Source organism: Capsicum annuum, chromosome 1 (assembly GCF_002878395.1).
Source record: "Capsicum annuum cultivar UCD-10X-F1 chromosome 1, UCD10Xv1.1, whole genome shotgun sequence".
In the NCBI taxonomy this organism is placed as follows: Eukaryota; Viridiplantae; Streptophyta; class Magnoliopsida; order Solanales; family Solanaceae; genus Capsicum; species Capsicum annuum.
Genome location: NC_061111.1, coordinates 158,074,829 through 158,086,155, shown reverse-complemented (window position 1 = coordinate 158,086,155; position 11,327 = coordinate 158,074,829). Strand labels below are relative to the sequence as shown.

The 11,327-nt window shown below is 37.7% G+C and overlaps 1 protein-coding gene across 1 annotated transcript; it reads left to right on the top strand.

The window, feature by feature from the left end:
• Nucleotides 1–1,061: 1,061 nt before the first annotated feature.
• LOC107840523 (squamosa promoter-binding-like protein 1) lies at nt 1,062–8,935 on the top strand (the record flags this gene model as incomplete). The annotated part of the gene is given in 10 exon segments (XM_016684412.2): nt 1,062–1,944; nt 2,387–2,568; nt 2,713–3,287; nt 4,204–4,278; nt 4,399–4,506; nt 4,596–4,716; nt 4,864–5,005; nt 5,144–5,294; nt 7,494–8,126; nt 8,256–8,935. Coding segments are annotated over 10 exon segments (3,024 nt in total). The 3' UTR covers nt 8,703–8,935.
• Nucleotides 8,936–11,327: the final 2,392 nt, after the last annotated feature.

The window sequence follows — 11,327 nt, the reverse complement described above, 5'->3', positions numbered from 1 at the left end:
AATCAAATAATGAATTAAAAATTTTATTTTAAAATTATTATTTTATCTCAAAATTATTTACTTTAATACCGTACATCAAACCAACCTAATAGGACACTCTTGGAGTAGTTTGTTATTAGTGTAAAAATTATGATTTGGACAAATGTGATGTGAGAGAGGTGAGGAAACGAAGAGGAAGTAAGGAAAAGTAAACATTACATGTACACTATAGCTTAAAGGAGGAGGAAAATATAAGAAAGTAAAATAGCAGTACATACGTCTGTTTAAAAATATTATTTGTATCCTTATTTTATTTTTCTGTCAAAAATTATTTTTACCACTTAAATATGTGGCTTCGTAAGTACATAATAATAACTTTATTGATAACATATATTAAAATTTCTGCTTTCGAACAACAAGATATATTATATGTACTTTTATTTTGTATTTTTATCAAATAATATTTTCGTGATTTGAAAATATAATCTCACAATATATGATAATAACTTTATTAATTTCATATATTAAAGTTTCTGCAATGCATGAAATATGAATCACAAGATATATTATATATATATTTTTTAAAGACTTTTTTTTGACTTGAATATATAACTTTGTGATTACTATATATAACAGGTTTTTTTCATGACTTAAATATATGATCTCGTGATTTTATCATAATTTGAACATATAATTTTGTGATGATATGATTTTGTGATTATCGGACATGCGTACTATTTTTCTCAAAAAAAGAAAGAGAGAAGGGAAAACCACCTCATGAGTACAGCTGAGCAACACTCCTATAGAACACGCTTCCATTTCCATTTCCATTTCCAATTCACATTCACATTCACATTCACATTCACATTCCTCTCCAATCTTATCATTCATCCGAACATTTCACTACTTTCTTCTCCCCTACCCCCCGACCCCCACCTTCCCCACTACTACCCCAACCATCCACCTTTGTCGTTTCTTCTTTTCCACCGTCGGTCAATCGGTTTCTTTCTTTGTCACCGGAAACTTAGCTCTTTTTGTTGTTCAAGATTCTGTCTATTACCCTTTTCTTTTGCTACTGTTTCTTGTTGTTGCTTGAGCTAAATTCTAGGAATTCTGGGTCTAGATGCGTCTTGTTGAGCTTGGTAATTCACGAGTCAACGCTGAGTTTTAGGTGGGTATGTGGGTTGCTGTTAGTTGGTATCATGGTTGTATCTTTCTACTCTTTCTCAACTCTTGGGGCCGTACTGAAGCTGATTAGTTCTCATCTTTCTGCTTTTTCTCTTTGAAAACATCTGATCTGTAGCTCCAAGTTGTCCGATCGTCTTCTTTTTTAGTTTGTGTTAAGTGTCTGGATTTGGATCTTCAAGCAAGTTAGATGGAAGCGAGTGTTGGAGAGCGGTTTTATCATATGGGAGGACCGGATCTACGGGGACTAGGGAAGAGGAGTTTAGAATGGGATCTGACTGATTGGAAATGGGATGGAGATCTTTTTATAGCAACCCCTCTTCATCAAAACGCTCCAAATTACCAGAGCAGGCAGTTTTTCCCAGTTGAAACTGGAAATCTAGCTTCATCAAACAGTTCATCTTCTTGTTCAGAGGAAGTAAATCATGGGATGGAACAACAGAGAAGGGAATTGGAGAAAAGGAGGAGGGTGGTTGTGGTTGAAGAAGATGATTCTGGGCCACTTTCGTTGAAGCTTGGTGGACAAGGTGAGCCAGCTGCCGCATCCGCCGATGCCGGCGGCAGGGACCTGGGTGGGAACTGGGATGGAGCTGCCGGAAAAAGGACAAAGTTAGTTGCACCTGCTGGAAGCAGAGCTGTATGCCAGGTTGATGATTGTGGGACGGATCTAAGTAAGGCGAAAGACTACCATAGGCGGCATAAGGTTTGTGAGATGCACTCCAAGGCTAGTAGGGCACTCGTTGGGAATGTTATGCAGCGTTTCTGCCAGCAGTGCAGCAGGTCTCTTCTCTCTTTCATAATGACTTTCTGCTGCTTTATTTTTGTTTTAGTTCACTTTTCTGCTGTAGTTTGTCTATCGAAGTTTGTGTTTTTGGATTTTTATTCTCCAGAGTAGGACAAGGTGTAGTTTTTCTTTTTTTTTTGCGGGGGGGGGGGGGGGGGGGGGGGGGGGGGGGGTGTTGTTGTTGTTTGGTGGTGGTGGTGGGGTGGGAGGGGGAGTCTTGTGAATGAAATGGTACAAATGAAGGGGGAAAACATAAAGGATTAATCCAACTGACTTAGATTAATTTGGGCTTGAGGTTTAGTTGATTGCTTAATTGAGTGATGACATGTCTTGTGAATCCTACAAAAAAGATTGAATTTTCTGTGTTTTATTGCTTCTTCTTTGGCCGTCTAATTTGTTTTCTTGTTATATTTCAAAGAATTCTGCTTTTGTACTCAGGTTTCATGCTCTTCAAGAGTTTGATGAAGGAAAACGAAGTTGTCGTAGACGTCTAGCTGGACATAATAAAAGGAGGAGAAAGACACAATCGGAATCTGTAGCGAACAATAATTCGGTGAATGAAGGCCAGGCTAGTGGTTATTCCTTGATGAGCTTGCTAAAGATACTCTCCAACATGCACTGTGAGTGATTGCTAGATTTCCTTCTGATATGTTTTGACTTTGCGAATTGATTGAAAATTTTCTCAATTATTCTTCTTGGCTCTGAAATTTTTTGCATCTCGAGCTTTAAATTTACTGCATGGTTATTGTTTTCATCAATTACAGCCAACGGAACAAACCCCACTGAAGATCAGAACCTTTTGTCTCATCTCCTAAGAAGCCTTGCCAGCCAGGGTACAACTAATGGAGACAAAAGCTTATCTGGACTTCTGCAAGAATCTTCAAACTTGCTGAACAACAGGTCAATCCTTCGCAATCCAGAAGTAGCTTCTTTGATCTCAAATGGTTCACAGGCACCTCCTAGAGCCAAAGAACATCAGTTCACTAATTCTGCAACTGAGATGCCCCAGAAGAGGTTAGATGTGCATGATGTCAGGCTTGAAGATGCGCGGACTGCGTCCTCTCAAAGTCCAGGCATTTTGTTTCCCATTCAAAGCAATTCTCAAGCTTACACACCAGGCAGGGAAAGTACCACTGGCAGGAGCAAGTTGATGGACTTCGATTTGAATGATGCTTATGTTGATTCGGATGATTGTGGAGAAGATCTAGTGAGATCCCCAGTGCCTGAGTGCCCATCTTGGTTACAACAGGACTCTCACCAGTCAAGTCCACCTCAAACCAGTGGAAATTCAGACTCCGCTTCTGCTCAGTCACCTTCCAGTTCCAGCGGTGACAATCAGGTACTCCTTATAATCATGTACTATGATTTGGAAGTTTTACATGTGCTGCAAATTGCATTGTTTTAGTTTACTCTTTATTTGCTCTTTAAAACCTTCTTTATGCTCTTGTTTTTGTTTGAAGCACTTTGTTTGAAAATAGGCTCAAGTTATTTATTATCAGCTGGATAAAGACTAAAGACCTTATTTTATAAGGGGAACATTTTTCAGTGGACTAAGATAAAGGGACAGAGGCAATATCCAGGATTATGATAGTTTTCTAGGATTCTTTAGCCTGTTGAAACCTATCAATCAAATCTCTCCTTTCATTTGAAAAATACCTTGCCAAATGTCCACTGTTCCCTTTTTCAATTAAAAAAGGGGGTTACCTTGCCAACTGTCTGTTTACGCTTTGTTGGTGGTTCTGAGTATTATAAATTCAATTTCTGTTCTTAAATTTGAACAATGAACGGTAACATTTAATTCTCTGTCCTCTCTAATGAAAGAGAGGCAGAAGTCGACAAGAAACCGGTCGTCAACAACAAAGGGAATTAGCTTGCCAACCGTTATTTACACTTTTTGGTGTTTCTGAGTATAGAAAGTTAATTTCTGTTCCTAAATTTGAACAGTGAATGGTATCATTTAAGTTTCTGTGTTTGTCTTTACGTCTTTCTTTGGCGATCCACTCGACGACAAAGGGGATTAGCTTGCCAATTGTCTATTTACACTTATTGGCGCTTTTGAGTATTATAAAGTCCATTTCTGTTCTTAAATTTGAAAAATCAACGGTAGAATATACGTTTTTGTTTTTGTCGTTCTCTCTTTCTTTGGCTGTCAACTTTAATGAAAGAGAGGCAGAAGTCTACAACAAACCAGTCTAGTAAGTTGATATCCATTTATTTCCCCAAATTTTGTCGTAATTCTATTTTGTTTGATGCAGAACCGCACAGATAGGATTGTTTTTAAGCTTTTTGGAAAAGATCCAAGTGATTTTCCATTTGTAGTACGAGCTCAGGTATTTCATCGTCTCCAGCACACGTGGTTTTTATTTTGTTGTATGTTTCTGGATACCTTAAATGTCATCTTACTTCCTTTTTTTTTTCCAAAATTTTCTTTGAATCATTTGAAACTGCAGATTCTTGACTGGCTATCTCACAGTCCGACAGAAATTGAGAGCTACATTAGACCTGGTTGCATTGTGTTGACGATATATCTGCGTCTTCCCGAGTCTGCATGGGAGGAGGTAATGCATGTTAATCAAAAGCCATTAATGTGAAGTAGTTGTCTGTCTATGATAACCTGTTTGACATGTAACGTAATTGCTTTGTACAGCTTTCTTATAATCTGAGCTCCAGTTTGAGTAGGCTTTTGGATGTCCCTGGTGGTGATAGCTTCTGGACAAGAGGATGGATTTACATTAGGGTGCAGAACCAAATTGCATTTGTGTGTGATGGTCTGTTCAAATTTAATGTCTTCTACCATTTTAAATTCCTTCTGAAACCCAAAATATTACATCAGCTAGAACACATCTTTTCTGGAAAATTTTGCATCAGTACTGTCCTTTGCTGAGATTCTTCTCTCTTCTTTTTATGTGATGCAGGGCAGGTTCTGTTGGATATGTCCTTGCCTTATGTTAGTAATGATGACAGTACACTATTAAGTGTCAGACCCATAGCCGTCCCAGTATCTGGCAGGGTTCAATTTTTAGTCAAAGGCTATAATTTAACTAAGCCATCCACAAGGTATGCATCATTATTACGTGTGCGATATTACTGTATCAAACTTTTCTTCTCCCACACTCGGGAGGATTTTGGCGGTACATTTCTTTGCCAACTCTGTTAGTGAAGTCTATTGTTTTCTTCTTCGATTTTTGTTGCCAGATTACTTTGTGCTTTAGACGGTAGTTACCTGGTTCCAGAAGCTAATAATGAGGTAGAAGAACATGGTGATGTTGTTGGCAAGGATGATAAGATCCAATCCCTAAATTTCACATATTCTGTTTCAGCAGTCGCTGGAAGAGGATTTATTGAGGTGAACCTTTTCTTCAGCTTGTTGTTTTCCTGTTTGAACATGATTTCTAAAATTTGATAAGAAAAGGTTAGGACATCTGCCTTTCTAATGACTTGAACGTGCTACTGTTGCATGATACGTATTGATACTCCCTCTAGTCCAATTTACTTGCCATGGTTATTATGAAGTAATTGATTTTAAGATAGTTCATCGTTTTAGAAAATCGAGGTAAGAAGCAGCTTTTTCATCCTTCTCAAAAAAGAAAAAAGAAGATAAGAAGCAACTTTTTTTTTTACTTTTACCATTGCTCTAATAAATGTGAAGAGAGACTAAAATGGTGAAAGGAATAGTAGTATTAAATTGAGATTAAAGAATAAATAAGGGTACTTTAGTCAAAACATCCTGTTAGTTAATTTTTCCTTATGGTGCATGAATGGACCAGAAAGAGTATTAATGTGTGTATTGTTTGGGAGGGACGTGTTCTTTTTCATATGTCCCAAGTACGGTACACGAGATTTCTACATATAAATACATCTAAGTTACTCGTAAACATTCATCATTATACTACCTTGAGAAAATGAGTTTATTGTTTGGGACATATGTTCTTTTTCATACTTTTAGAGGTGATGACTTGGAGGATTATCCAGTTGCTAGGGCCAGGTATTTTCAACACTTGTGGTTTTGTCCATTGGTGGCTTTTGTACTGTTTCAGACATTCCTCATTGATAGTAGATTAAGGTGAATAAGGTACGAGAATTAATGAGTTTACAGGATGAAGAGGGAGGTTTTTTTGGAAGGGGTGGGTGGGTGGGTGAGAAAATAAGAAAGGAGGATTAAGGATCTCCATATCTTTTGAAGCATAAAGGAGCATAAGCTTTTAATTTATAGAAGAAATTACTTGAAGTGCTACCTAGTTAAACCTATGTTTCATGGACTTTGTTATGGCTTAGAGATATGTATGTTGAGCAATATAGGCATGCGTAGTTCTTATGGATTTTCAACATACCCAAATGGATTTTCAACATACCCAAAAAACTTGCATAAAATTGAAAATGTGTGCATGGAAAGGTAGCAGGTTGGCAATTTATCTAAAGGGTCCTGACAACAACAACATCAACAACAAACCCAGTGTATTTCCACAAAGTGAGGTATGGGGAGGGTAAAATGTACGCAGTCCATGCCGCTACCTTCGAAGAAGTAGAGAGGCTGTTTCCGATAGACCCCCGGCTCAGGATAGAGAATAGTACACAAGGTCGTAGTGGAATATGAAGCAGAATGGATGACACAACAGAAATAAGGAATAAGAAATACTAAAATAGATATCAGAGAAATACGAAATACGAGCAATTCAAATAAGAGATAGGACACCCGCCTAGTAGTAACATACACTCACGGACCAAAGACACCCACCACACCCAAACTCTCCTGACTAGAGGCTCCTACTAAAGACACTGTCCTAGGATTACTAACCCGGCTAGGATTACTAACCCGGCTACACAAGAGCTCTCCTAACACCTTGCTACAACCCACACACTCACCCTAGCCTTCTCAATGACAAGTTTTCAGCTGTTGTAAACCAATAAGCGATAATGAAGTTTTAATCTGCTTCTCAAACGTCGCGCATTATCTTCACTTGTTTCTTCCCAGGGAAATCTCTTTACTTTATCCCATGGCTGGGTAATTACATTATGTTTGCTCTTCTGCAAATGTTGCTTTGTACTTGCTCAGAAATATGCTGATGGTTAACGCCAAGACTTCTCTATATGCCATCCGACTAATATATGAAGGCTCATTCATATGTCTCTGCGAAAGTAACTAGTAGGGCCAGAGATGACTCACTCGAATAGTAAAACTTAACTCTATTGGAGATAGAAAATAACAATCGGAATATTTTAAGTAAATGAATTTCATTAGTTAATGTGGAATGAGATGGTGAGACAAGTAATATTTTACCTTTTAAAATTTTGAATGGCCATGACACAGTGCATATATTACAGAAAAGTGAATTTTGTGCATCATCTTATCTGTATCAGTTGATCGCCTTTTGTTCTGCATTACTCTGTTTATGTTATAAAAGATATCTGGTGTCTATATTATCATATGATATATAGTATGTACAGTCGAAATGTCGGATGGAATGCATTTTTTGTAAAATCTGACACATTCCCAACCAAGTGGCATACAGTCTTAAGTTATGCTGAGACTCTTTTGTTTATCCAGGTTGAAGATCACGGAGTCAACAATAGCTTCTTCCCGTTCATAATTGCAGAGGAGGATGTTTGCTCTGAGATCCGTATGCTTGAGAGTGATCTAGAATTGTCTTCATCAGATTATGTCAATGGGCAGACAAGTAATATGGAAGCAAGAAATCAAGCCATGGATTTTATTCATGAACTGGGTTGGCTGCTTCATAGAAATAATTTGAAGGCTAGGTTAGATCATTTTGGTCCTAATGCTGTTCTCTATCCTTTGAAGCGGTTCAAGTGGCTTGTGGATTTCTCCGTAGACCATGACTGGTGTGCAGTAGTGAAGAAACTGTTGAACATTCTTCTTGATGGAACAGTAGGCGCAGGAGACAATTCTTTCTTGAAATTTGCTCTCAGTGAGTTGGGTCTTCTGCATAGAGCTGTGCGCAGGAATTCTAGGCCTTTGGTGGAATTGCTATTAACATATACTCCTGAGAGTGTGGCAGATGAACTGTGTTCTGAATACCAATCTCTGGTTGGGATTGACGGGGAATTTTTGTTTAGACCTGACTGTGTAGGGCCGGCAGGTTTGACACCTCTTCATGTTGCAGCTTGCATAGACGGATATGAAGATGTGCTGGATGCATTGACAGATGATCCCGGAAAGGTATTAATTCCTTCTGTTGTAAATCTTGTTCTTATACCATAATCTGTTGGATGCATTTACTACTTTTATGAGGCTATTATCTGTTTAACTATCTGCATTCTCTGAACATGCTATAATATGCCAACACAGGTGGCAATTGAAGCATGGAAGAACACTCGTGATGGCGCAGGTTTCACACCAGAAGATTATGCTCGCTTGAGAGGACATTATTCCTACATTCACCTGGTGCAGAGGAAGATTAGTAAGAAAGCAACCAGTGGACATATCGTGGTTGACATTCCTAGTGTTCCGGCTGTCGTTGAGAGCAACAACCAGAAAGATGAAGTGTACACAACCACCAGCTTAGAGATAACAATGACCGAGAGAACACCCATTGCTAGGCCCTGCGGGCTATGTGATAGGAAGCTGGCTTATGGAAGTCGTGGTCGTTCCCTACTGTACAGGCCTGCAATGTTCTCAATGGTGGCTATGGCCGCTGTATGTGTTTGTGTTGCTCTCCTCTTCAGGGGCTCACCTGAAGTTCTGTACATTTTCCGTCCATTTAGGTGGGAAATGGTGGACTTCGGAACAAGCTGATTTCACCCCACCCCACCCCACCCCACCCCACCCTCCAATAAATGTGATAAAAAAGTATATTTAGTTACTTGTACTGTACGTGTATTTTCGTCTATATAAAGAAAACGGTAGAACCTGAGATGCTGTAGGAATAGCCCTTCAGACGGTTAAGTTGTTATACCAACTTTTTAACATATTTATTTTGTTTGATATAAAGTGTATCTTTCCATTGGGACCTAGTAACTAGGTCTTAACTCTCGTGTTTTATCTGTTTTTTTGTCATTTTGGTGATATTGGATTCTGAAAATAGGATAATTTTATTTGTGAAACTACAATAAGAGAATCCTTGCCTATGGAGCATGTCAAAGATCACAGGGTCCTTTTGTTTTGTGTGTGAGTCAGAGATAACATGTAGAAGTAAATGATCATGGTATTTGTTGAGATAACTCTGTTTTTTTCAATTACTTCTTACGTCTCAATTTGCATGTCACCTTTTTAAATACTAATAATTTAATTTCAGATTTTGTGGCCACATATATGTTGACAACTTATTTGGAATCACAAGTTTTTAAAGTCTGACTCGTAAATTCTTAATGCTTTTTACTCTTCGGGAGTATGCATGGATCGCTTCTCGAAACTTAGAATTACGTGGTGCATTCAGGAGCGGAGCTAGTAAGTGCTTAGGGGTTCACCGAAACTCCTTTGGCGGCAAAGTACATCATTATACATTATTAAAATTAAAATTATCTTGTGTGTATATGTGGTAGATGTTAAACCTCCTTTGATCCCTTTGTGTGTTTACTTTTTATATTTTGAATTTTCCTAATAAAAATTTGAAATCCATCACTGGTTGGAGTAATGTATTTTTTTACCGAGAGCAAAAGTTAAATACTTACTTTCCCATTATGTGAACGGTCTAAATTAGTCCTCCTCAATTATACGAAATCGTCTAAACTAATCCACAGTTGATGATTAAAGTCAAATATATTTTGTGCCGTTCTACGATGGGTTGGATTTGTTTTGTTGACTAACAATCAACTGTTAGACGTATTTAATCCCTGGCATAAATTACATCATTTTGTATAGTGTATTGTATGCTATCTTATATTGAATTTATACAAAAAGTTATTTCATAATTTGAACCTGTGAAAAAGCTAGCGGAGTTGTTATTATTGCCGCTAGTTGGCTCGATTGTTATTATTGCCGCTTGTTGGCTCGATGCCGAATTTCTTTAATTCTTGATTCGTTCCAATTGGTCTAAATTTACTCACACTATACGACAAAGATCTTATTTGCTCCTGAACTATGCGTTAAAGATGATTAGTCTAATTTGGTATAAGGGATAAGAGATAATCAATTCTGAAATTAACTTAGGATTATCTTATCTCATGTTGGTTGAAATAAAATGCAAGGAATAATTCATTTGGGGATCAGTTATGTTAAGGAATTTGAAGTTTTGATGATAGACATATGGATGAAACATGTTGTGCAAGCTGGTCCACACAAGTGAAGAAAGAGAAGTTACTGGTTCTTACATGTATTGCATATTGAAGTTGATGCAAGACTGACAAGGCGTTAAGACAAAAGTGGATAAGCAAGGAAACTCAGATATGTTACCAATGCTTATCAGTAAAAAGATTGAGGGGAAGATAAGTTCAACACTTATAGTTTGAGTTGATCAATGAGTCCTGCCAAACTAGGAGATAAAGTGGAAGAATTCTATTCAACCAAGGAGAGAGACAGAAGTAAGAGTGAAACTACCTGAGAGTCCTATTGAAGAAAGAAGTGCACATCATCTAAAGGACTCTATCAGGAGTTGGCTTAAATACAAGAAACAACGTTCAAGAGTTTCACTCATGCACTGACAAGAAAATCAGCAATCAGCAAATCAGTTCACTTTTGAATAAGAACCTGGTCCTTTACTTAGCAAGTTATAGACTTTATGTAATAGGTTGGTTCTTTGAGTTGTAATGAGTTTTTTGTTCTAAGTTTCAGTGAAGTATAAACTGAGTTAGGAGTAGTGTCTTCAAGTTAGGGAACTCGAAGACTTGAGAACACTTATCCCGGAAAGATTTGTGTTATTGTAGAAATAGGAGTTAGAAGTTTTAATTCTTAGTTTACAAGAAGTCTTGTAATTTGTTGATTGTTGAGGCTCAAGAGTAATAGTGAAGTGGGATTAATCCTGTAGAGGTATAGGTCGTGGATTTTTACACCTTTCTTGAGCTGGGTATTTTTCACGTAAAAATACTACGTTCATCTTTTACTTCAGTGAACCACGTTAGCTTACTTGTTCCACAGATAGACAACTAGTAGAATATATTATTAAAATTAGTAGGGTACACACTCTAACAAGTGATATCAGAGCAAGGTTGTCTTAAATAAGGTTAGCACCTAAGAAAAGATCACTATGATGAATTTCGCACCTCCAACTGGTCACAGTGAAGTTCAGTCAACTACTAGACCTCCACTCTTTGATGGTTCTCACTTTATCTGGGGGAAAACTAGGATGAAAATGTTCATCCAAGGAGAAGACTCCAAATTATGAGATAGGATCACTGATGGTCCTACTATTCCAATGAAGTTAGTTGATGGTGAACAAGTCAAGAAAGTAAGGAGTGAATTTACTGCTGATGACTTAGTGAAGTT